The 25,712-nt window shown below is 60.2% G+C and overlaps 1 protein-coding gene across 3 annotated transcripts in view; it reads left to right on the top strand.

The window, feature by feature from the left end:
• Positions 1–25,712, top strand: part of ATP11A (ATPase phospholipid transporting 11A) — a 123,386-nt gene that overhangs the window by 60,435 nt on the left and 37,239 nt on the right. For all 3 annotated transcript variants that reach the window (XM_062193924.1, XM_062193926.1, XM_062193925.1), the window contains exons 3-16: positions 1,620–1,709; positions 2,361–2,441; positions 4,634–4,741; positions 7,321–7,449; positions 10,509–10,612; positions 11,033–11,083; positions 12,831–12,895; positions 13,353–13,434; positions 14,470–14,620; positions 15,725–15,922; positions 18,560–18,733; positions 20,186–20,349; positions 24,142–24,213; positions 25,638–25,711. In XM_062193924.1, coding sequence (XP_062049908.1) covers positions 1,620–1,709; positions 2,361–2,441; positions 4,634–4,741; positions 7,321–7,449; positions 10,509–10,612; positions 11,033–11,083; positions 12,831–12,895; positions 13,353–13,434; positions 14,470–14,620; positions 15,725–15,922; positions 18,560–18,733; positions 20,186–20,349; positions 24,142–24,213; positions 25,638–25,711 — 1,543 coding nt within the window. The remainder of the gene's footprint in view (positions 1–1,619; positions 1,710–2,360; positions 2,442–4,633; positions 4,742–7,320; positions 7,450–10,508; positions 10,613–11,032; positions 11,084–12,830; positions 12,896–13,352; positions 13,435–14,469; positions 14,621–15,724; positions 15,923–18,559; positions 18,734–20,185; positions 20,350–24,141; positions 24,214–25,637; position 25,712) is intronic.

The following is a 25,712-nucleotide window of genomic DNA, read 5'->3' as shown; positions in this document are numbered from 1 at the left end:
CTTTTCATTGAAAAGGCAGAGACAGACGGAGAGAGATCTCCCTTCTACTGGCTCATTCCCCAGTGCCTGCGCCAGCTGAGGCTGGACCTGGGACTCAGTCTGGTGGTGGTGCAGGACCTGAGCACTCGCGCTCCCTTGCTGCCTCCAGGGCGCACGGTGGCAGGGAGCTGGACGTGGAGTGGCCAGGCCTGCGCTCCGGCACTCGGCTGTGGTGTCCCAGGCTGGACCAGCTCCCGCCCTGGGAGACGGAAACACTGATGTGCCTTTGTTGCTGGGCAACATCTTACAGGATTTTGGGGATTTTTTGGTTAACTAGTGGAGGATAAGTACGTGGGCTGGGCGCTGGGGATAGGCTGGCTTTCTTGGCGGGCCCTAGCCCTGGTACCACTTGGGAATTGGTATTTTCTAGGGAAGAAATGGGTGAGGAATGAAAGATCGTTCTGTGCTGGCCACAGAAGCAGGACACACGTGCCACGGTTACGTAATAACTTTGGTATTTCCTGCATAGCTCCTTTCAAAGTCAGTGGAAAGTAACTTTCTCACTAAATCCCATTGCAGAGACAAGATCTTCCCTCAGATCTACAGAAAAGCCACATTCACACACAGTGGGCAGTCAGGGCTGTGCCAGGCTGGTGCCAGGCGTCCGCGGTCAGTGTTCCTGGCACTTCTCAGCGTGAGCACGAGGACTCGGCCGGTGGCAGCCTCAGCCCTGCGGGGACCCTGAGGCTCGCGTCGGGGACAACGGCGGATGGACCAAAAGACCAGGACGGGCTGGCGGAGCCCTTGCCCAGGGCTCGGCCCTGCCCACAGCCACAGGCGAAGGCGGCGTCCAGGCTCAGTGTCCACTGCAGGTTAACGGCACCTGGACGGTGGTGTCGCTCACACCCCTGAGGAGGGGGCGTCCCTGAGACAGCCCCTCCTCGCCCTGTGCTGCCAGGACTGCAGACAGGCTTGCAGCCACGCAGTCACAGACAAGGGAGACCATGAGGACGCTGCTGGCCGCGCGGCCGAAGGCTGTGGCTTATGAAAGCCATGTGCGTGGTGAGGCACCTGCTGGGCTGCTCTGCCTTTTATCCTGAGTTCCGTGCCAGGTTTAGGAGCAAACATGCAGTCTCTGTGGTGGTCTAGAAACACTCCAGGGCCGGCACTGTGGCATAGCGGGTAAAGCCGCTACCTGCAGTGTCGGCATCCCATATGGGTACCAGTTTGAGACCTGGCTGCTCCATTTCTGATCCAGCTCTCTGCTATGGCCTGGAAAGCAGTAGAAGATGGCCTAAGTCCTTGGGCCCCTGTACCCACACGGGAGACCTGGAAGAAGCTCCTGGTTCCTGGCTTCAGGTCGGCCCAGCTCCGGCCATCGCAGCCATTTGTGGAGAACCAGCAGATGGAAGACTTCTGTCTGTCTGTCTCTGCCTCTGCCTTTGCCTTTCTGTAACTCTGCCTTTCAAATAAATAAATACATCTTTAAAAAAACACCAATTTTGAACAACGAGTTTTATGCCTAAAATGAAACCTTTATGTTAAAAGCACTAAAACTGTACTTGGAGATCCAGTGCTACGTGTAGCCCCCAGGAAGGAAAATCTGACGAAACGGCGTGTTCTTGTCTTCCTGTCCGCAGTATACGTTTTGGAACTTCATACCCAAGAACCTGTTTGAGCAATTCAGAAGAATCGCCAACTTCTATTTTCTTATCATATTTCTGGTGCAGGTAAGCTGACGGTGGTCGTCACCGGCTGACGTAAATGTGCATGTGATGATTCCGTCTCGGTGATTGACGTACGGCTCGCTCATAGACAGGCGCAGGCCCGGTGCCCTGCCCACAGTCCGTTCCTTTGTTTTCAAGGACAGAGTGTGTCTGCTCTGAGGCCTGTTCAGGCGGAGACACGTGGGAGGGCTCTGTGGGTGTGTGGTGGGGACCCCGGGCCTTGGCGAGCAGCGGGGACGCAGAGTCCTGGGTCTAAACAGAGACCCAGCAGGGGGTGAGCTGGCAGCGGTGTGTCAGCCGTGCTGGAGGACTGTTCACATTCCCCCGTGTTCAGCCATCCCGGTAGCGTGAACCGTGCCGCCAGACGCAGAGGGAGCAATGGAGCAGAACGCAGGCATCGGACGTGTGTCTCTGCTGCTTCCTGACCAGTTTCCGCAAGCACGGCTCAGCTAGAGGACCGTGCCCGCGGCGTGGTGGTGGGCAGGGCAGTGTGATGTGCCGCCCACCTGCCCACCACCCGTGCTGGGCTGCAGTGGGCGACCAGCACTGTGCCTTGAGATGGGGAAGAGCAGGTGCCGGCGGGGGTGGCAGGGGCCGGCCCGCCTGCCTCAGGTCCTCCCAGCTGATGCTGAGGCTGCTCCCTTTCACCTGCAGCTGATCATCGACACGCCCACCAGCCCCGTGACCAGCGGGCTGCCCCTCTTCTTTGTCATCACCGTCACAGCCATCAAGCAGGTAAGGGGTTGCAGGTGGGAGGGAGCGAAGTCGTCAGCTTCGCTGGGTGGTGCTGTCCTACAAAGCAGGGTTAGGTTAGCTTGCAGAGAACTCCCAGAAATCTGTTGGTAACAGTTTTGATCTGGAGTAAGAGCGGGCGGGCGTCGCGGTTACTGGTCTGCCGTCCTCTGAGTTGGAGCAGTAGCGGTGGTCCTCACACCCTGAGCCAGCCGAGGCCACGCCCCTCCCTGCGAGTTGCTGACCCCTGTGTCCTCGGCTGTGCGAGCCCAGATCCGGCTCCTTGCCGAGGCCTGGGATGGAGACCCTCTGGCAGCATGCTGGCCCACCTGGTGCCCTGCGACGTGGGCCGTGAGCCAGGGACCACCGTGCAGAACGAGTCTCAGGTTCTGCCCACCTGCCACTTCTCCCAGCAGTGCTGCGGTCTCTGCTGTCTCCATGCACAACGTCTTTATCACCCGATATCATTTGAGGTCGTTCCCGTGATGACTTGGGAATGGCACCGCTTAGGATATTTGTGTGCGGGTCTTGTGGGGATCGTGTTTGGGAGTAGACAGACGTGTCCACACATGGGAGTGGACTAGCTCCAGGGTTCTGAAGGGCCTGCCTGGTGCCGTGTGATGTGGGGTACGTGGTGCTGTGCTCCCATTCTGTAGTCGTCCACCCTGTCTGCCACAGCGTCTGTGTCCATGTCCACGTCCCTGGTGACAGTGTGCTGGGCCTCTCCTCCTCTGCCTGTTGCCTACCTGCTTCTCTGTCTTCCTTAGATCTCTGCTCATTTTTCACTTGTATCTTTTGTTCTTTTATGCATTTGTTGTAAAAATTTTTCATACGTTCTGGATTCAAGTCCCTTATCTGCTGCCAACTTTTTGACTGGTGATATTTGCACGTCAGTGGTTTTAGGTTGACTTTTATTTGAGACATCTGAATAATTTGCAAAATGAAAACCTCTAATTTAACTCTTGGTGGCCAGATTCTTTGTGGTAGGCTGTGCTTTTTTGACGTTAGTCTGTATAGAAACATCCAGAACATCCCTCACACGGCACTGAGTGCAGCCCTCTGGGGACACAAGCAGTGGTGGGGACAGAAGGCAGACTGACTCCTGTGGAGTCGCCGAGGCTGCAGACCTGGGTCCCTGTGTCCCCAGCACAGGTGTGGGCTGTGCAGAGGGCTGCTGGGGTCCTGCAGTCTAGTTAGTCCTCAGTGTGTCTGGATTCGCGCTTTTTAAATACAAAGCTGTGGGAAGCATTGAAGAGTTACTTACTGTTGATTTTGAATTTTATTTCTCACTTCTGTTCTGGAAATGCAGATGGGAGCAACAGTGTGTGTGATCTGATACCATACATTAGAACAACAGTGTGTGTGAGCTGATGGCATAGCATTGGGACAACAGTGTCACCTGATCCATAGCAGTGGGACAGCAGCATCACCAGTCCGTGCATTAGGACAATGGTGTCACCTGATCCATAGCATTAGGACAACAGCATCACCAATACCATGCAGGACAACAGTGTCACCCAATACCATTCATTAGGACAACAGTGTCACCCAATACCATGCAGGACAACAGTGTCACCCAATACCATTCATTAGGACAACAGTGTTACCCGTTACCATACAATAGGACAACAGTGTGACCCAATACTACGCATTGGGACAACAGTGTCGCCCGATACCATGCACTGGGACAACAGTGTCACCTGATTCCGTAGCTTTGGGACAACAGTGTCACCTGATATCATGCATTAGGACAGTAGCATCACCCAATACTATGCACTGGAACAAAAGCGTCACCTGATTCCGTAGCATTGGGACAACAGTGTTGTTAGCTGATTCCATAGCATTTGAAGACCTTCCCGTGTGCGAGTCTAAAGAGCAGACACTGCGTGTGGGGGCGGGGACCATGCTTCGCCCAGAGGAGTGCGGGGTCCAGGACACCGTGTGTGTTGTAGCGGAGCCCTGAGTGCTGCTGAGATGTGTTCCTTTTAGGCATTGATCCTGTCTTGGATATGTACAGAAGTGTAGTGACCGATCTGTATCAGTTATAAGTAAAAATGTTTAAAGTGAGGCGAATCTCCGTGGAGCAGTGTCCATGCCGTGTGGGGTAGCGTGGCCCTCATTTTGAACAAATGCACCCTGCAGGCTACAGCTGTGTTCAAAGCTAGTCACACGTGTGCCTTCCGCCCTCTGTTCAGGGTTATGAAGATTGGCTTCGCCATAAAGCGGACAATGCCATGAACCAGTGTCCCGTCCACTTCATCCAGCACAGCAAGCTCGTTCGGAAGCAGAGTCGGAAGCTGCGGGTGAGTAGTGGCTGCCAGCTTTGGTTCTGAACGTCGCGCTCGGGCGTGCTCCTTGAAAGCCTTCGCTGCTGCAGCTGTGGCTGTGGGCCGTCTGTACCCACGGCTGGGAGCCGAGGCCCCGTCCCCAATCTTGAGTATGACAGTTTTGTCTCCTCTGTACAGCTGCCCGTGTTCTCAGATGAATGAAGAGTCAGAGAGAGAGGGAGAGACAGAGATCTTCCATTTGCTGGTTCACTCCCCGTATGGCTGCAATGGCCAGCCCTGAGCCAGGCCGAAGCCAGGAGCCAGCAGTCCTCCTCCAGGTCTCCCACAAGGGTATCCGGGGCTCAGGCACTTGGGCCATCCTCCACTGCTTTCCCAGGCCGTTAGGGAGCAGGATTGGCAGTGGAGCAGCCGGGACATGAACCAGTGCCCACATGGGATGCTGGTGTTGCGGGCAGCGGCTTACCTGCATCACCATGATGCCAGCCCAGTCGTGCCTTTCTTAGAGCAGAATCCTGAGCATCGTCTCCCGTGGGCGCTGGCCAGGTCTCCCGGGACTGCAGGTGCCTGGCAGCAGAAGGGCGGCCTGGGTTTGCTTCTTGAGGTGGCATCGCAAGGGATCTCGGCACACACTCCGGAGTCTGCTCCACTACCCCCGGGCCGCTGTCCATCGTCACTTAACCAGCATCTCACAGCATAACCAGGATCTCACAACCTCTGTCCCCGGGCCGCTGTCCATCCTCACATAACCAGGATCTCACAACCTCTGCCCCGGGCCACTGTCCATCGTCACATAACCAGGATCTCACAACCTCTGCCCCCGGGCCGCTGTCCATCGTCACATAACCAGGATCTCACAACCTCTGCCCCTGGCCGCTGTCCATCGTCACATAACCAGGATCTCACAACCTCTGCCCCCGGGCCGCTGTCCATCCTCACATAACCAGGATCTCACAGCCTCTGCCCCCGGGCCGCTGTCCATCGTCACATAACCAGGATCTCACAACCTCTGCCCCCGGGCCGCTGTCCATCGTCACATAACCAGGATCTCACAACCTCTGCCCCCGGGCCGCTGTCCATCGTCACATAACCAGGATCTCACAGCCTCTGCCCCCGGGCCGCTGTCCATCGTCACATAACCATGATCTCACAGCCTCTGCCCCCGGGCCGCTGTCCATCCTCACATAACCAGGATCTCACAGCCTCTGCCCCCGGGCCGCTGTCCATCGTCACATAACCAGGATCTCACAACCTCTGCCCCCGGGCCGCTGTCCATTGTCACATAACCATGATCTCACAACCTCCATCGTCATAACCAGGATCTCACAACCTCTGCCCCCGGGCCGCTGTCCATTGTCACATAACCATGATCTCACAACCTCCATCGTCATAACCAGGATCTCACAACCTCTACCCCCGGGCGGTTGTCCATCGTCACATAACCAGGATCTCGCAAGTTCTCCGCCCTTTGTCTCAGCACTGTGCTCTTGGTGGCCTTTGCTTAGCCTAGAGCCCAGAGATTTTTCTGCTATGATTTTCTGAAAGTTTTGCATTTTTTTGTTTTACATGTAAGCTTGTGACTGGTTCTGAGTTAGTCTCTGTCCACAGGGTGAGCCTTGGTCAGAGATCACCCCTCTGGACAGCCATTCACCCCAGCATCCTTTGTTAAATTGGTTTTTGTGCCACCGTCAGCTCAGGGCAGCACATCCACGAGGGTCTGTTCTGGGTTCTGACTGCTCAGCTGGTCTCCACCCCAGCCCCACCCGCCCCACGCCGGCAGCTGCCTGGCCAGCCCCCACAGGGATGGACGTCAGTCCCGCCTGCCTGCGTGATCTTGGCAGTGCGGCTTCTGCCCCTTCCACGTGCACCTGCGTCTGTGAAGCTCCCTGCTGGGGCTGTGACAGGGTTGTCACTGAGCACAGAGGCCACTTACAGGGGGACCCCTGCAGGTTCAGAGTTCACAGAGATGCGTGTGAGCTGTGCCTCCAGTGTGCTGTACAGGGACCCCATGTGCTGTGTAGGCGGAAGCAAGGCAAGTGTCCCCAGGAGCCCTGACCAGGCGGTGGGTGTGTGGGGATCTCTTCCCCTCCAAACACACAGTCTGCGCACCGTTGGGAGAGGACCTGTCTGGACTGTGTTGGAGACGCCCTCCTTGCTGACGCGATCTGGCAGGTGCAAATCAGGGTGGCCTGTGTTTAAACGCCCGCCTGACACACACCGTCAGTTTCTGAGAAGCCATTTGCGTGACTTCCTGCTGCCGTGCCGTGCACGGGGTCTGGTGGCCGACGTCTACACGTTGGCAGAGCTCCGAGCTGGCTGAGGAAGCACCTGCCTAGGCGTCCTTCCCGCACAGCTACTGGCGTGGACCACTGGCACTCGTGCTGCTTGGTCCTCGGTTCAGGACGCTTGCCCATGGCTTCACTGCAGTGGGCTGTCAGCCCCATGTTGGCGCCGCCCAGCTCTGGGCAGGTCTGTGCAGGTCCCTTGTCGGACCCACATGCACGGGGCTTCCTGGGCGAGCGCCGTGGTGGGCCCTGAATCAGATGGGATGCGTGGAGACACGGTTCTCACTGGTGCTCCTGTGGTCTGTGCTGTAGGTGGGGGACATCGTCATGGTCAAGGAGGACGAGACGTTTCCCTGTGACCTGATCTTCCTGTCCAGCAACCGGGCCGACGGAACCTGCCACGTCACCACGGCCAGCTTGGACGGCGAGTCCAGCCACAAGGTACCGTGCCTTGCTTCCGGGGTTCCAACCGTGTCGCCCGTGCACCTTCATGCGAGGCGTAGCTGTGTGGCCCCGAGAGTGGCTGCAGTGGTTATCGTGGGAACCTGGGGAGCAAGGTGTTCCCCACCTTTTTCCTGCCGCCCCTCACGTCTGTGGCCTTAGACCACCTTGGGTTATGGAGCTTGCCTCCCCGGAGCCGAGCCATCTAGGGTCCACGGATCAGTTGTTGGAATGCTAAAGGCTGGTGTTTCGTGAGTCAGCGTGAGTGTCCCCACCTGCCACACCCAGTCCTAGGTCATACATATGTCTTGGGCGAGTGTCTTTTTGTTAACAGTGTCTTAATAAGGATTGGGAGTTAATTCTTCTGCTCAGTACGGAGTCCTGAACTGGAAGCTGATGCTGTAGGAGTTATAATTAGCAATCGTAAAAGAAACACATGGCACCATTGGTTTTTAAAGTTTTAATTTTTACAAAGTGTAAAATTTTCCGGGGACGTGATGGACACGAGCAAGGCTGGGGGGCTTCAGCTGTGTCCATGACATTAATTTACAAAGCTACCACTGAGCAGTGAGCGACCCAGTCCACCCTGGGTCGGGAGCTTTCTCCCCAAAGGCCCCCGAGCTTGCCAGTGTGTCATGAGTGATTGGTGACGTCACCGCCTGTAGCCCTGTGGGCTTCACATCTGCCGTGTGGCGCCTCCCTGTCCCGGGAGAACTCGTGGGCAGCAGCCCTTCCGGGGAGTGGGGGTCCTTGGGTGACTCGGGATCTGTTGTGAGCTGGAGCCTGAGGGGAGGTCAAGGGCCCAGCTGCCCAGGCCTCCACCGGCAGAGCTGCCCTCTGGACACCGTCCTATGGCCAAGGGCAGCTGGTCAGGCTCAGACACGAGTGATGGGCGCTGCGTGCCTCTGGGTGCGTCCCTCTGTCTGGATGAAGGGGTGGCCGCTGCCCTGGTCCAGGCTGGAGGACAGTGGGGGTGGGCATGCCTAGACTCCCGTTGTCATGGCGTGTTCTCGGCCGTGCGCTGGGTTTGGCTCGGGGGACTGGAGTTGTGTGAACCCCGTTCTGAAGGCCAGAGTAGAGTGTGGGAGGGGCCCTGACTGGTCACGCAGCTGTGGGTGCCTTTACCCTCTCTGGACTTCACGTCTGTGATATAGGGCAGGTCTGTCAGGGCTCCAGTGGGGACACGATTAGGGCTCCCCCAAGGTGCTGTGACGCAGTGAGCACCTGGGTGCGCTGCGTGGTGGTGGTGATGGTGCAGTGGCCACACCCCGCCTTGTTCTGGCCCCACACCCACCAAGCCCTGCTCACGGTGCTCCCAGGCTGGCAGTGTCTACCTGGGGCCCCCGGACAGCAGGGTGAAGGCAGGTGAGCGCTGTGTGTGCTGTGCGACGCCAGCAGCTAAGGGCAAGTGCGGCTTGTGGCCGATTCACATACCTGCCCCTGCTGCCGTGACGTGCAGGGCAGTGTGAGGAAGTGAGGGTGCAGCCCCTGCACTTGAGCCCAGTGGCAGCTGCTGCGATGGCCGACATGTCCAGTGTAGGTTTCCAGAGCGCCCAGCGCGGCCGTGCATCCGGGTGGTCTGCGGGGGAAGACTAAGAGGGAGAGTAAAATCGCCTGGCACCCTACTGTGCATCTTGTCCCTGGGCGAGCCAGGCCCGTGTGTGAGCAGCCCTGCTGTGCGTCTTGTCCCTGGTGACCCGTGTGTGAGCAGCCCTGCTGTGCGTCTTGTCCCTGGTGACCTGTGTGTGAGCAGCCCTGCTGTGCGTGTTCTCCCTGGTGACCCGAGTGTGAGCAGCCCTACTGTGCGTGTTCTCCCTGGTGACCCGTGTGTGAGCAGCCCTGCTGTGCGTGTTCTCCCTGGTGACCCGTGTGTGAGCAGCCCTACTGTGCGTCTTGTCCCTGGTGACCCGTGTGTGAGCAGCCCTGCTGTGCGTGTTCTCCCTGGTGACCCGTGTGTGAGCAGCCCTGCTGTGCGTCTTGTCCCTGGTGACCTGTGTGTGAGCAGCCCTGCTGTGCGTGTTCTCCCTGGTGACCCGAGTGTGAGCAGCCCTACTGTGCGTGTTCTCCCTGGTGACCCGTGTGTGAGCAGCCCTGCTGTGCGTGTTCTCCCTGGTGACCCGTGTGTGAGCAGCCCTACTGTGCGTCTTGTCCCTGGTGACCCGTGTGTGAGCAGCCCTGCTGTGCGTGTTCTCCCTGGTGACCCATGTGTGAGCAGCCCTGCTGTGCGTGTTCTCCCTGGGCGAGCCAGGCCTGTGTGTGAGCAGCCCTGCTGTGCGTGTTCTCCCTGGTGACCCGTGTGTGAGCAGCCCTGCTGTGCGTGTTCTCCCTGGTGACCCGAGTGTGAGCAGCCCTACTGTGCGTGTTCTCCCTGGTGACCCGAGTGTGAGCAGCCCTGCTGTGCGTGTTCTCCCTGGTGACCCGTGTGTGAGCAGCCCTGCTGTGAGTGTTCTCCCTGGTGACCCGAGTGTGAGCAGCCCTGCTGTGCGTGTTCTCCCTGGTGACCCATGTGTGAGCAGCCCTGCTGTGAGTCTTGTCCCTGGTGACCCGTGTGTGAGCAGCCCTGCTGTGCGTGTTCTCCCTGGTGACCCGTGTGTGAGCAGCCCTGCTGTGCGTGTTCTCCCTGGTGACCCGAGTGTGAGCAGCCCTGCTGTGCGTGTTCTCCCTGGTGACCCGTGTGTGAGCAGCCCTACTGTGCGTCTTGTCCCTGGTGACCCGTGTGTGAGCAGCCCTGCTGTGCGTGTTCTCCCTGGTGACCCGTGTGTGAGCAGCCCTGCTGTGCGTGTTCTCCCTGGTGACCCGAGTGTGAGCAGCCCTGCTGTGCGTGTTCTCCCTGGTGACCCGTGTGTGAGCAGCCCTGCTGTGCGTCTTGTTCCTAGTGACCCGTGTGTGAGCAGCCCTGCTGTGCGTGTTCTCCCTGGGTGAGCCAGGCCTGTGTGTGAGCAGCCCTACTGTGCGTCTTGCCCCACATGAGCCAGGTTTGTCTGTGAGCACCGCAATGGAGCCCAGTGCCATGCTGGTGCGGATGGCAGGGCCACTCTCATGCTCCGTGTCATTTGCAGACTCACTATGCCGTCCAGGATACGAAGGGGTTCCGCACGGAGGAGGAAATCGGGGGACTGCAGGCTACCATCGAGTGTGAGCAGCCCCAGCCCGACCTCTACAAGTAAGCGGGGTCCTGGGTCCCCAGGCGGTCGCCACTCTCTTGCCCCAGCTTGGCCTCATTGTTTGGGAAGGGCACGGGCATTACTACTTTCGAATTCGCTAGACCAGGTCAGACGTAGGCAGCGTGGAAGCCAGGCAGCCTGCAGATCTGAAGCTTTTTGTACACACACTCGAAGTGACCGAGAGGAACGAGCCAGGTTTTCTTTAAGTCTCAATCTAAACCACGGGTAAGAGGCGCCAGCTGAGCCCTGAGCCCAGCCACTCGGGACAGGAAGTCAGCAAGGGGGCGGAAGGAGCTGGGTTGAGCCCCTGGCTCCCCAGAGTTCACTGCTGCCCTCTGGAGGTGGAGAGGGACATGGCAGAGCGTCCTGTCAGGGACAGGACCGCTGGCACTGCCCAGTAACGTGGCTTCCCCCGCCAGGTTTGTCGGCCGCATCAACATCTACAGTGACCTGAGTGACCCTGTGGTGAGGTGAGTGCTCAGGGGACTGCCTGGGCTGCAGTCCTGTGTGGGTAAGAATTCCCCACGTCCTGCTCGGGGCCGAGTCCAGCGCTCACTGAAGGGTGCAGTGTGCCCCTTCTCTGGTTTCTGTTGAGCACACGTGTGCACATGCTGGCAAAGTACTGATGCTGGGGACAAGCGTGCGACTCCCAGGCCGGGGTCAGGGGCCTCAGCACCACTCCCAGGTCAAGGGCAGGACCAGCCCCAGCCCCAGCACCCGTCCTTTGTCCTCTGCGCACCGAGATGCACACGGCTCTGATGGCCAAAGACGGCTAATGCAGAGGCCTTCCTTCTGGAATATGCTACTCTCCGTCACGCCCAGGCCCTGCCTTGGGTCAGGCCCAGCTGAGGGGGTGGGAGCCGCCAGGTGACCAGGCGAAGACGGGCGTATGTGTGCATCTTGTGAGTATATGCGTGTGTGTGCAAGCTTCTGCGTGTGTGTGAGCGTGTGCGTGCATATGTGTGCATCTTGTGAGTATATGTGTGTGTGTGTGAAAACTTCTGCATGTGTGTGAACGTGTATGTGAGCATGTGCGTGCGTATGTGTGCGTCTATGTGAGCATGTGCATGTATGTGTGGGCATGTACATGCATGTGCAAGCATGTGCGTGTATGAGCATATGTGTGAGCATATGTGTAAGTGTGTGTATGATGAGCATGTGTGAGAGCGTGTGTGTGAACATGTACGGGTGTGCATGTGTGGGCATGTATGAATGCGTGCGTGTGTGTGATCCTGTGCATGTGTGAGAGTGTGTGTGAGAGCGTGTGTGTTAGCGACACACCAACAGGACCTGACAGCCCCATGCAGTGCAGGGCGCTGCGTGCTTAGCGACAGTTGGCTGAGGCAGCGAGTGAGGTTGAGGCCCCGGGCCAGCTCTCGCCCGCAGCGTGGCCCCTGTCCCCACCCGTAGCCGGTGACCTGCGCTGCGTGGACTGGAGGCAGCGGGCACCTTCCTGATCTCTGACGGGCAGTGGTGGTAAAGGGGGCGCAGGGGAGAAGCAAAGAGCAGATGCCTTCAGCCCCCCCCATTGCGCCCCGAGGGGTGACCAGCCGGAGGTTGTCTGAATTCTGCTTCTGGCCCCTTCCCTGCGAGGAAGTGAGCATCGAGCCGCGTTGATTTCCACCAGTGGGGAGCTGAGCCCTGTGCCTGTGGGGCTGGGGGCTCCGTGCTTGCTACAAGGAGGGCATTTCAGTTCCCCCGTGTCGCTGCTTCCCCTGAGGGAGCCAGGCCCGGGGGGTTCCAGGCGTGCGGGTCATGTGTCTTCAGAGATGCCCCGTGTGTATAATACCGCATCCCACACCCAGCCTCCTCCTCCAAACAGGGCTGCCGTCAATGAGGCTCCTGAGCCCCTGGAGAGCCCAGTGGGTCACCCGTGTGTGCCACTTGGGCCTTCCAGAACATTCTTCACCCCTGGGGTGCTGGGCCCTGCCCCGGGCTCCCCACTTGGAAGGGCTGGGAGACATTCCTGATGCTCCCTCTCGTGGGAGTGTGGCTGACACGTTTAGACCCGGGTCGGTGGGTCTGGGCAGGACGGGGACCTTGCGTTCCTAGCAGGCATGTTCCAGGGCGCAGGGGCCTGTGGGAACTTGGGTGAGCTGCATCTGAGATGCCTGCACAGAGCCCCTCCCTGCCCAGTGAGACCCGCACGCTGAGGGCATCCGCGTCCTCCGCGTCTCGTCGCCTCTGCTGCTCCTGACCCGCCCCGCGTCTCCACAGGCCGCTTGGCTCCGAAAACCTGCTTCTGAGAGGAGCCACACTGAAGAACACCGAGAGAGTCTTCGGTGAGTGTTGTGGTGGGCGAGTCGGCAACCACAGCTTCTGAAGCTGCCGTGAGCCCAGCTCCGGTGCGTCGGGCTGGCCTGAGCGACAGCGCTGCCTCGGCTCGCGGCGTGGCCATGCCCCACGCAGAGGCGTACGCTGTGCCCACGAGAACTCGCTCCGTGTGTGCAGTTCCTTGGTCGTCTCCCCGGCCTGTGGGTTGTTTCTCACACTTGAATTTAAATGAGGCAGCATGTGTGGCACGGTGTCAGCGAGCCCAGCGCGGGAAACGTAGGAAGTGGCCCAGCAGCCTCCGGTGTGCAGGCCCCGGCTGGGGCCCTGGAGCCGTCCGCATGCCGGTTGACATTAAAAATCGGATTGCTTTGTCCAAGCGTCCCCTCCCCCAGCACTCGGAGGGCCTGCCTGGGCCAGGCCGCCGCGCCTGCACCGTGCTCATGGCGCTCGCCTTCTGCCCCGCAGGAGTTGCTATTTACACCGGCATGGAGACCAAGATGGCTTTGAACTACCAGTCCAAGTCCCAGAAGAGATCTGCAGTAGAGAAGTAAGGCTCACGCCCCGTGGTCGGCGCGGGGAAAGACTTGGGACTTCAAACTGCTGCTCTCCACCAGGGACGCCAGAGCGTCCCCTTGGCCTTGGAGCCGCCCCTCCCCCCTTGGCCGTGGTGTCTCAGGTGGTGGGCTCCAGGGGCGGGCCCCGGGCTGTGGTGTCTCAGGTGGTGGGCTCCAGGGGCGGGCCCCGGGCTGTGTGGGAGGTGAGTGGCCATGCCTTTCACCTGGCCCCAACGTGCCTGGAGTCCTCCCACTGTCCTGGTTCCCAAGTCGGTGGCAGGTGCCCAGGGGTCAGCCTCGGGTCGTTTTGGCTCTGGGATTCTTTGGCAGGCGCCTGTCTTCTGGCCTGGTTCCACCAGGGAAAGTGTTAGCAGAAACGTCTTCCCGATGGGGTGTCAGGACAAGGGTGGGATTTGTAAGGAATGTGGCCTGGGCCTTTTTTCCCAGTGGTTTCCGGAGCACTTAATGAAGAGCCAGGTCCACGGCCTCCCAGGACTCAGCCAGGCACATCCTACCTGCTGCTCGCAAGTTGAGCAGGAAACGTGGTCATGGACCTCAGGCCAGCTGGGGCCGGGTCCGCTGTGACAGGAGAGATTCAGTCAGGGAAGCTGTATTCCCACACATCCACAGAGAGCCAGACCTGTCTGTGAGACCCGCTGAGATCCTGGCCCCTCCCACACAGAGCACCCCTTCTCCCCGACACTGGGCCAGGACTCTTGGCTGGTACTGGGCGGTAGGAGAAACCGAGTCCTGGGTGTTGTCAACCCGGGGATCCCAGCCATCAGACAGTCCTCCCAGCACTTGGGTCTGTCCCCCACAGCCTCCCGAGTGCAAGCAGTGGCCACGCGTGAACACGGACACACGTGATCTTGTGTCGGCATGCTTACCGTGCCAGGTCGGGCACTGCTTCCAAGCGTGTCCCGTTCTGTTCGTTCTGCTGCCTCCCAGCATGAGGAGGAAGGGCCTGGGCCGTGCGCTGTGGGGTGGTGGCGTGGTCCCGCGGTCCCACAGCGGCCCTCTTGTTGCAGATCCATGAATGTGTTCCTCATCGTGTACCTGTGCATCCTCGTCAGCAAAGCGCTCGTCAACACTGTGCTGAAGTACGTGTGGCAGAGCGAGCCCTTCCGGGACGAGCCGTGGTACAATCAGAAAACCCAGTCGGAGCGGCAGAGGAACCTGGTGCGGAGAAGGCGGCTGTGGCCAGCGCGGGCCGGGCCGTCGTGGCGATGGGTTAGAGAATCGCGGGAGGGGAGCTTGCTTGATGGAAGCTCTGTGAAACCAGAGCGTGTGTGGGCACCCAGAGTGTTCATGGGCCAGGCTGCACCCCGGTGCACCTGCACCTGCACGCTGCTGTGGGAAATCGGAAGGTGGTGCCCTCACACCTGTGGTGTCCACAAAACCCAGCACAGCACCTGTTTGCAAGGTGCCGTAAATGCTTTAACGACCGGAATCATGGGTGCACACTCGTGATACGTTCAGGGGAGAAAAGGGCCGACTCTCAGTCCAGAGCTGGGCCAGGGCAAACCCAGACTCGTGTGCAGACGCAGTCCCCTGTGCAAACTGGGCCCCTTGCCTGTGAGGCCAGAGCAGGGCCGTGTACACGCCCAGTCCCCTGTGCAAACCCAGACTCGTGTGCACAGTCCCCTGTGCAAACTGGGCCCCTTGCCTGTGAGGCCAGAGCAGGGCCGTGTACACGCCCAGTCCCCTGGCAAACCCAGACTCGTGTGCAGACGCAGTCCCCTGTGCAAACTGGGCCCCTTGCCTGAGAGTCCAGAGCAGGGCCGTGTACAAGCCCAGTCCCCTGTGCAAACCCAGACTCGTGTGCACAGTCCCCTGTGCAAACTGGGCCCCTTGCCTGTGAGGCCAGAGCAGGGCCGTGTACACGCCCAGTCCCCTGTGCAGACCCAGACTCATGTGCAGACGCAGTCCCCTGTGCAAACTGGGCCCCTTGCCTGTGAGGCCAGAGCAGGCCATGTACAAGCCCAGTCCCTGGTCCCAAAGCTTTGCTCTCTGCCAGCCGGTCTCTCCCTCAAGCATGGCACAGCTTCAAAGATGAAAACGGAACCATAGAGGAGTCATTTCTGCCAAGCTTGCTGTGAGCGTCTGCTGGTTATCGCTGTCAGTTTGGTAACACGGCAGTCACAGGGAACGAATCCTGAGAGGCATTTGCCGTATGCTGTCGTGTGCGTGATGGTCTCCCCGTGCCCTTGGGAGCCGGCGTGCTGTGCCTGCAGAGGGCACTGTGTCCTGGGCCCTGCCTGCAGCTGCTCCCCTCTGTCCCAGTTCCTCAGGGCCTTCACTGACTTCCTGGCCTTCATGGTCCTCTTCAACTACATCATCCCGGTGTCCATGTACGTCACGGTGGAGATGCAGAAGTTCCTCGGCTCCTACTTCATCACCTGGGACGAGGACATGTTCGACGAGGAGACGGGGGAGGGGCCCCTGGTGAACACGTCTGATCTCAACGAAGAGCTGGGGCAGGTCTGTACCTCCTGGGGCCCTCTGTGTTTTACCAACGCCTGCACCAACCTACTGTGTGCCAGGTGGGGACGCTGCGCCCACACAGGGGACGCCTGCGCCACCCCGCTGTGTGCCAGGTGGGGATGCTGCGCCCACACAGGGGACACCTGCACCACCCTGCTGTGTGCCAGGTGGGGATGCCTGTACCACCCCACTGTGTGCCAGGGGGGGACGCCAGTGCCACCCCAGTGTGTGCCAGGTGGGGACGCTGCGCCCACACAGGGGACACCTGCGCCACCCCGCTGTGTGCCAGGTGGGGACGCCTACACCACCCCGCTGTGTGCCAGGTGGGGACGCCTGCGCCACCCCGCTGTGTGCCAGGTGGGGACGCTGTGCCACCCTGCTGTGTGCCAGGTGGGGACGCTGCGCCCGAGCAGGGCTATGCCGGTGTCACCTGAGCGAATCCCTACGTCAGGCACGCAGGACACAGAGCTGTCCGAGCTTCATTCACACAGAAGCCGGCAGTGCCTTTTCAGTTCTGAAGTGGATCGCATCAACTGGGGCATGGAACTCCGCATTTTCTAGGCGGAGCTTGTGCTTCGGTGGCGTGGAGGCCATGCTGATGGGGTGAAGTGGGGGTGCCGTTCTGGGCCCCTGAGTGTGGCGTGGCTTTGAGGAGGTACACGCCAAAGCTTTCACGAGTGCTGAAGGGGTCCAGAACGCCTCGTGCAGGTCCTGCTCTGCAGTGACGATGGCGTGCACGCTGCAAGTGACCTCATCCTGGTCTGTGAAACGGCACGATGGCCGTGCAGACAGACGGTGCACGTCAGGTCCCTGGGCCACCACCAGTGGCAGTGACTGCCCCTCCTCACCTATACCAGGCCAGAGGCAGAGCCCACCCATGCCCAGCCCACTGCTGAGGGAGGGCTGATCTCCTTGGCTCTCCCGGCCCTCGGGGCCTTCCTGCCACGTCTCGGGCTAACCCTCGCCAGCCTTTATTTGCAAGAAGAGCCATTTCACAAGTGGTCATTTCTTAGCTTTTCCTTAATGGGAGGGATTTTGAGGAGTATTTCTAGAGGACCGTGTGGACTGGTGGCTAAACACTGCTCTGTCATTGTCCCAGGTCCATGTCGTGAACAGCCAGGTGGGCCCAGGTGGACGAAGAGGCCTTCAGTCGCCTCCGGTGAAGGGCATTTGCTGATGAGTTTGGCTTCTGATTGCATTCTAGCATATTCCACACCCCTTGTGGTGGTTTCTTATCCTCTCTAGATCTGGAAAAGGCATTTGACAATTCCACATCCGTTCTCGAGTAAAAAAAAAAAAAAAAATGAACCCAACCAGTTAGATACAGAAGGAGCAAACCTCAACACAGCAGGAGACACACGACACACCCATCACTGGTGTCTTACCCATTGAGAAAAACGGAACGCTTTCTCTAAAACCAGGAAAGGGCCGGGGGCGCACCCCCCCCAGCTGGCAGGCAGCAGGAAGAAGTAAAAGGCGTCCGCATCGGACAGGGAGATGTGACAGTGTCCCCTGTCGCTCATGACGTGATCACAAAGACTGAAAACCCGAGGACTCGAGAAACGTTGGAGCTGATGGACGGTTGAGGGAGCTGCCAGGATACAGGATCAGGGGTGTCCACGGACACAGTGCCGTCAGAGGCCTCCGCGAGCAGTGGCCCCGAGGGCCTCTGTTGGAGAACCAGTGTCCTGCCCCACCTCCGCTTCCATGGCTGAGAAGCCGGGGTGGAGTGTGGCGGAGGCGAGGCTCCGAGTGCGTGCCGAGGGCGCAGAAACGTCTGTGCGATTCCCAGGTTTCACCAGTGGGACTCGCCCAGGCCCCAGCCTGTGTCTGGGCCAGGTCTGCTCTCACTCGTCCTCGCTGTGATTCAGGGGGTCCTGGGGTCTGTGGGAGGAGGGGCAGGTGGGCAGGTGCGCTCTGATGCAGCCACGACCCTCCCCACACCGTCCTCCAAAGAGGATGAGCAGGCACTCAGGCTGCGGGCGTTGGGGCTGACCACCTGTTTCCAGGAGAGCAGTGCTGTGTGCTTGTAATCCATTGCCACAGGTGTCTGGGGACAGCTCCTGCATGGCCCAGGAGGGAGGGCACAGGCTGGGACGCCCGCCTGGCTGTCGCAGCTCCCTTCTGCATCGCCCTGCACCTCCTCCCGACTCCACCTCCTGCTCACCTTCCTGTCCTGGGGTTGGGTGTCAGGTCAAGGGAGCCACACGCTCAGGTGGACAGGATCCCGAGCTCACGGCTCCCTTTAGATTATTCACGATGAAGGCCTAACCTGGACGTTTCTCCAAATTTGGAAGTTAAAACTCCTTATCTTTAATACATCTCAGAGTCTGTCCTTTGAGTTCTGTCAGCCTCATGTCAACACTCCTTCCAGGGAGTTCTCCTAGCCTTGACCTTGTGTTGTGAAATACGGTGCAGGGCTGCCCCTCACACGTCTGTCAAAGCAGGTGAAGCCCCGGCCCCCTCCGAGGGGCGCCCCTGGGAGGAGAAGAGTTGCCCCGCTGTGAGCAGAGCCCCGCCCGCTCCAAGTCCCTGCCAGCTGCTGGGGCAGGGGCGCGGTGGCCGCCGCTCACCTGCAGCCTAGGGAAGCCGCAGCGCTCTGCCCGCGGCCTCAGCGGTGCGTGCCGCCCACAGGTGGAGTATGTCTTCACAGACAAGACCGGCACGCTCACGGAGAACAACATGGAGTTCAAGGAGTGCTGCATTGAGGGCCACGTCTATGTGCCCCATGTCATCTGCAACGGGCAGGTGCTTCCTGACTCCTCAGGCATCGACATGATCGACTCTTCCCCCAGTGTCAGTGGCCGGGTAAGTGGCCGCCCCCCGTGGGGGAGCGTGAGCTTGGGCTGCACTACCCAAGGATGTGTGTGAGGTTCGTTCACAGACAGAAGGCGCCTGCTTCTGTTCGGGGTGTCCAGGACAGGCGGGCACCCTCGGTGGGCTTCTCTGAGAGGCCAAATCAGAGAGGGACTGGTCACTGAGGCTCACGTTAGAATCACCCCAGGAAGTCTGCACCAGCAGGGCAGAGGCTGCTGGGCAGAGTGAGTGCACACCATGTGTGTGCAAGCACAGCCAGCTCATGCACACATGGGAGTGCATGTAAGACACACACATGTGCACTGAGCAGAGGGTACGCCATGTGTGTGCAAGCATGTTCAGCTCATTGCACACATGGAGTACACATAAGACATACACGTGTGTGCTGAGCAGGGTGTACACCGTGTGTGTGCAAGCATGTTCAGCTCATGCACACATGGCGTGCACATAAGACACACATGTGCACTGAGCAGGGTGTACACTGTGTGTAAGCATGTTCAGCTCGTGCACACATGGCGTGCACATAAGACACACATGTGCACTGAGCAGGGTGTACACTGTGTGTAAGCATGTTCAGCTCGTGCACACATGGCGTGCACATAAGACACACATGTGCACTGAGCAGGGTGTACACTGTGTGTAAGCATGTTCAGCTCGTGCACACATGGAGTGCACATAAGACACACACATGTGCACTGAGCAGGGTGTATACTGTGTGTGCAAGCATGTTTAGCTCGTGCACACATGGAGTGCACATAAGACACACACGTGCACTGAGCAGAGTATACACTGTGTGTGTAAGCATGTTCAGCTTGTGCACACATGGCGTGCACATAAGACACACACATGTGCACTGAGCAGGGTGTACACCATATGTGTGCAAGCACATCCAGCTCATGAACACATGGAGTACACATAAGACACACATGTGCACACATGCGCACACATTTGCCCAAGTGAGCACATGCACATACATCAGAACATACACGCATGCACACACATCTGAGCGTCCTTCCACCCTCTGAAACGGCAGGGCTGGGATGCTAGCTCCTGCCTGAGAGTTGTTTGCAGACCAGCCTCTGCTGTCAGAAGCCCTGGGTGTGTGGCAGGTGCTCTGCAAACGTGGGTTATCTGGGGAGAGCGTGACCGTCCCTCAGCACCCGGCACAGTCCTCCCATGCCGGGGGACGCTTGTGTGTGCTTTGCCAACTGCCCCAGTATTTGCTCACGTGCTCGGTGCTGCACAGCTGAAGCTGCCGCTGGGGCCCCTGGAGGAGTATGTCTCCAACACCATCTGTTCTCACCAGGGATCACCGTCCTTCCAGCCTCCCGGGCATTACAGACCACCACGTGACCTCTTGTCCTGTGCTGTCCGATGCCGTGCGTGGTCACTCTCCTGCCTGCTGGGCACGCAGGCGTGGACTTCTTTTCTGGACTGTTTCAGGAGCGGGAGGAGCTGTTCTTCCGGGCTCTCTGCCTGTGCCACACCGTGCAGGTGAAGGACGACGATGACGTGGATGGCCCCAGGAAGTCACCGGACTCGGGGAAGTCCTGTGTCTACATCTCCTCCTCGCCCGACGAGGTGGCGCTGGTGGAAGGCGTCCAGAGGTGGGTGTCTGGGCGTGAGCTTCCCAGCACCCGTGGCTATGCAGCTTTGGGTCAGCCCGTGTCCAGCCCAAATTGTGGCTGCCTCTTGGGAGTCCCCACTCCTGTGCCTCCTGTGGGGATGAGCAGCGGCGGCCTCTGGGCTCGGGTCCCTTGACCGCTGGCTGGGGCGGCCTCTGGCGATGAGAAGTAGCTTTCCCTGGGGTCTGAGCTCTCCCGAGATTTTCCCACTCAGCATCCACAGTAAGTTAAGGGCAAGGTCAGCCAGATACGTGCAGGCCGTGACCGACACAAACCATCCCCCCATGCCCTGTGCATTTGTTCTGCTCGTGCTTCAGAGAATGGGCACCCGAGGGGAGCCACATGTGACCTCCTTGTGCAGTGCCGTGTCTGCCGTGTCGACATGCAGCTTTGCGTGGACTCTGTCCAGTGTCTGTCCTGTCTACATGAGGCTTTGCGTGGACTCTGAGGTCTCTGTGGGGTGCCCCCTCCAGTCCATGTGCAGCTTTGCACGGGCTCTGAGGTCTCTGTGGGGCGCCCCCTCCAGTCCATGTGCAGCTTTGCACGGGCTCTGAGGTCTCTGTGGGGCGCCCCCTCCAGTCCACGTGCAGCTTCTCATGGCTCCGAGGTCTCTGTGGGGCACCCCCTCCAGTCCATGTGAGGCTTTGCATGGACTCTGAGGTCTCCGTAGGGCGCCCCCTCCAGTCCACGTGCAGCTTCTCATGGCTCTGAGGTCCCCGTGGGCCGCCCCCTCCAGTCCACGTGAGGCTTTGCGTGGACTCTGAGATCTCCGTGGGGCGCCCCCTCCAGTCCACGTGAGGCTTTGCGTGGACTCCGAGGTCTCCGTGGGGCGCCCCCTCCAGTCCACGTGAGGCTTTGCGTGGACTCCGAGGTCTCTGTGGGGCGCCCCCTCCAGTCCATGTGCAGCTTTGCACGGGCTCTGAGGTCTCTGTGGGGCGCCCCCTCCAGTCCACGTGCAGCTTCTCATGGCTCCGAGGTCTCTGTGGGGCACCCCCTCCAGTCCATGTGAGGCTTTGCGTGGACTCTGAGGTCTCCATAGGGCGCCCCCTCCAGTCCACGTGCAGCTTCTCATGGCTCTGAGGTCCCCGTGGGCCGCCCCCTCCAGTCCATGTGAGGCTTTGCGTGGACTCCGAGGTCTCCGTGGGGCGCCCCCTCCAGTCCACGTGAGGCTTTGCGTGGACTCCGAGGTCCCCGTGGGGCGCCCCCTCCAGTCCACGTGAGGCTTTGCGTGGACTCCGAGGTCTCCGTGGGGCGCCCCCTCCAGTCCACGTGAGGCTTTGCGTGGACTCCGAGGTCCCCGTGGGCTGCCCCCTCCAGTCCACGTGAGGCTTTGCGTGGACTCCGAGGTCTCCGTGGGGCGCCCCCTCCAGTCCATGTGCAGCTTTGCACGGGCTCTGAGGTCTCTGTGGGGCGCCCCCTCCAGTCCACATGCAGCTTCTCATGGCTCCGAGGTCTCTGTGGGCCACCCCACCAGTCCACGTGAGGCTTTGCGTGGACTCCGAGGTCTCTGTGGGGCGCCCCCTCCAGTCCACGTGAGGCTTTGCGTGGACTCTGAGGTCTCCGTGGGGTGCCCCCTCCAGTCCACATGAGGCTTTGCGTGGACTCTGAGGTCTCTGTGGGGCGCCCCCTCCAGTCCACGTGCAGCTTCTCATGGCTCTGAGGTCTCCGTGGGCCGCCCCCTCCAGTCCATGTGAGGCTTTGCGTGGACTCCGAGGTCTCCGTGGGGCGCCCCCTCCAGTCCACGTGAGGCTTTGCGTGGACTCCGAGGTCTCTGTGGGGCGCCCCCTCCAGTCCATGTGCAGCTTTGCACGGGCTCTGAGGTCTCTGGGGCGCCCCCTCCAGTCCACGTGGGGTGCCCCCTCCAGTCCATGTGAGGCTTTGCGTGGACTCTGAGGTCTCCGTAGGGCGCCCCCTCCAGTCCACGTGCAGCTTCTCATGGCTCTGAGGTCCCCGTGGGCCGCCCCCTCCAGTCCACGTGAGGCTTTGCGTGGACTCCGAGGTCTCCGTGGGGCGCCCCCTCCAGTCCACGTGAGGCTTTGCGTGGACTCCGAGGTCTCCGTGGGGCGCCCCCTCCAGTCCACGTGAGGCTTTGCATGGACTCTGAGGTCTCCGTGGGGCGCCCCCTCCAGTCCACGTGCAGCTTATGGCTCCGAGGTCTCTGGGGCGTCCCCACTTCCGCTGCAGCCCGCCTTCTGGAGATGCTGGAAGCACGCTCGCCACATTGCACACCTGTGGGGGGTCTGGAGTCGGCCGTCCTCCCCAGGCCCTCAAGGCTGTTTGTAAAGGAGGTTGCCCGCCTTCCACTATGTCCCTGGCTTTTCCAGGGCTGCCGGCCCCGGCGTCCAAGCAGCTCTTTCCTCAGAGCAGGGTTTGCCCTGGTGGGCTCTCTGCCGTCTGATCAGCATGGGCGTGTGGCAGCGGCAGCAGGGCGGCCTGGTTAAGGGCGCAGGCTGCACAGGTGTCAGGGGTCTCAGCCGGAGTGACCTCTTCTTGGGAAACAGAGTCAGGGCCACTGTCCCACTATCCCCCCTCCTCACAGACTGCCCTTCACAGACCCCCCCCCCCCAGGCAGCATTCCCACCTGAGTTCTGAGGCTGCTTTCCACCCGCCCACAGCACCTGCGTGCTCTGACGCCATACCCTGCCCTGGACGAGATGTGCTCCCATCCCTTGCCCTACTCCCCAGGCTCCAAGCAGGTGCCCTGCAGCCCTGAAGGCCCTCAGGGGTGCTCAGTGGTCAGCCTTGCCAGGGAAGGGCCTCTCTTGGAAGGGGCTACGCACCCCAGGTGACCTGGCCCTGGCCTCGTTTGGTGGGGGCTGTGTACCCCAGGTGACCTGGCCCTGGCCTCGCTTGGAGGGGGCTGTGTACCCCAGGTGACCTGGCCCTGGCCTCGTTTGGTGGGGGCTACGCACCCAGGTGACCTGGCCCTGGTCCCGCTTGGAGGGGGCTGTGCACCCCAGGTGACCTGGCCCTGGCCTCGTTTGGTGGGGGCTGTGTACCCCAGGTGACCTGGCCCTGGCCTCGTTTGGTGGGGGCTGTGTACCCCAGGTGACCTGGCCCTGGCCTCGTTTGGTGGGGGCTGTGCACCACATGTGACCCGGCCTGGCCTCAGTTTGAGGGGAACTGTGCCCCCCAGGTGACCTGCCCTTCACCTGTCTTTGAGGGGAGCTGTGTACCCCAGGTGACCCAGCATGGCCCAGTGATAGGAGGGTGGCCTGGGGGAGCCGCTGCCATCCGTCCATGCCGTGGTAGCACAGGGCCTCCGCAAGGGAGGTTCACAGCCAGGGTTCAGGGCTCGCCTCTGGCGAGGCCCTTCCTGCTGGTGCTGCTGTGGAGGGAGGCGGAGGGCAGGACGGAAGGAGCAAAGTCACTCCGTGGAGAAGCAGGGCCGTCCTGCCCTGAGCACTCCAGAGGCTCTGCCTGCCAGCTGCAGCCCCAGGGGCTACACTGCCCGCATGTGGCTGGGGACACTCAGAGGACAGCACATGGCCTTCTCATTCTGTCGCCGCATCCTTGCTGAATGCCAGTAACGAATCCCCCAGTCGAAGAGTTAGAATGTTCTGGAAGCAGGTTCTGCAGTCTGGGGACCTGCTGTCTGAGTCGTGGATGTGTGGGTCCCTGTTACTCTCAGCCTTTTCTGAGACGAGGAACCGATCCCGAGTGACAGTCCCCAGCCTCATATCACTTCCTGCCACATTTCACAATGTGTGGACTGTCCCGTGGAGGAGGAGCACGGAGTGGGCGCTGACCCTGGGCCTGGCTCCTCCCCTGCAGGCTTGGCTTCACGTTCCTGAGGCTGAAGGACAACTACATGGAGCTGCTCAACAGGGAGAGCGACGTTGAGAGGTGAGCACGCGGCACGCAGCTGCCGGCCGCAGAGCGGGCTCCCCATCCTCTTCCCAGACTGCCCAGGCATGCCATGGAACGTTCTGGAAGTGCTAGCCCCAGGCATGCCATAGAACGTCCTGGGAGTGCTGGCTCTTCCCAGTGACAGCCCAGGCATGCTATGGAATGTTCTGGAAGTGTTGGCTCTTCCCAGTGTTAGCCCCAGGCATTCCATGGACCGTTCTGGGAGTGTTAGCCCCAGGCATGCTGTGGGACATTCTGGAAGTGCTAGCCCATGTTCTGGGAGTGCTGGCTCTTCCCAGTGACAGCCCAGGCATGCTATGGAATGTTCTGGGAGTGCTAACCCCAGGCATGCCATGGAACTTTCTGAAGGTGTGGGGAAGTTGAAGGATGAGCAGGGGAGGTAGTGCTGTGGGGCTCATGTTCTGGGAGTGCTGGCTCTTCCCAGTGACAGCCCCAGACATGCCATGGAACATTCTGGAAGTGCTAGCCCCAGGCATGCCATGGAACTTTCTGAAGGTGTGGGGAGGTTGAAGGATGAGCAGGGGAGGTGGTGCTGTGGGGCTGACAGCCATGAGGACAGCACAGTTTTCCTTAGTGATGGATGCTCATGTTCAATGAAAGAGTTTGCCGCATCTTATAGTTTGGGGTTGAGCCACCTAAATCCGGGTTTTCCTGCAAGACTTCTAGTATGTTCTGATCTCCAGCCCATCTGACTCCACGTGGTGGGCCGTGAGTGGCCCCACCTGGCCTTGATGCCCTGGGTGGGGGCGTGCAGCTCATGCAACACCATGAGCACGGCACCCAGGCCGCTGTGATGGAGCTGGCCTGGGGCCCACCTCGTCCTGCCAGCCTCACACTGTCCCTCAGACAGATGGACAGAGGGCATGTCTGGAGTTCAGACTCCAGAGCCCCGGGGAGCCTGCCCCTCTGGGTTAGCAGGGAGACAGGTCCAGGTAGTGATGAGTGCAGCGTTTGGTCTCAGAACCACTGACTTTACAACTTCTTTCTAAAGAAAAACAAGCTCCCAGGTTAATGGGAATGGGCTAAGCTCTGACTTGGGGACTGGCTCCCTGGTCCATGACCCCCACCTACCAAGCCCCGGCAGCTCTGCGGGGGAGGGGCTCCCTGGGAAGCAACAAGGCTCCTGCTGATGCTCTTCGGCCTGAGCAGTTTTCTGAGGGGTCCCTGGGGGCTGCTGAGCTGTTTTCCATGTTCCAAGTGCCACACTTGGTGAGTGTGGTAGTGACCACAGGGGTGAGGGACTGGAACTGCACCATGCCCCATTGTCCTCCCAGCGGTCCCAGGGCTGGGCAGCGTGGCAGCGCCCGGTGAGGTGGACCCCTTGCAGAAAGTGGGCCTGTGCCCCGGGTTTAGACACATGGGGACCCAGGTGGGTGTGAACTGTCCCTTTGCTTTTTCAGGTTCGAATTGCTGGAAATTCTGAGTTTCGACTCAGTGAGGAGGAGAATGAGTGTGATTGTGAAGTCTGCTACAGG

Source organism: Lepus europaeus, chromosome 6 (assembly GCF_033115175.1).
Source record: "Lepus europaeus isolate LE1 chromosome 6, mLepTim1.pri, whole genome shotgun sequence".
NCBI classification, from domain to species: Eukaryota; Metazoa; Chordata; class Mammalia; order Lagomorpha; family Leporidae; genus Lepus; species Lepus europaeus.
The sequence above is the reverse complement of the archived record's forward strand: the minus strand, read 5'-3'. Positions and strand labels throughout refer to the sequence as shown.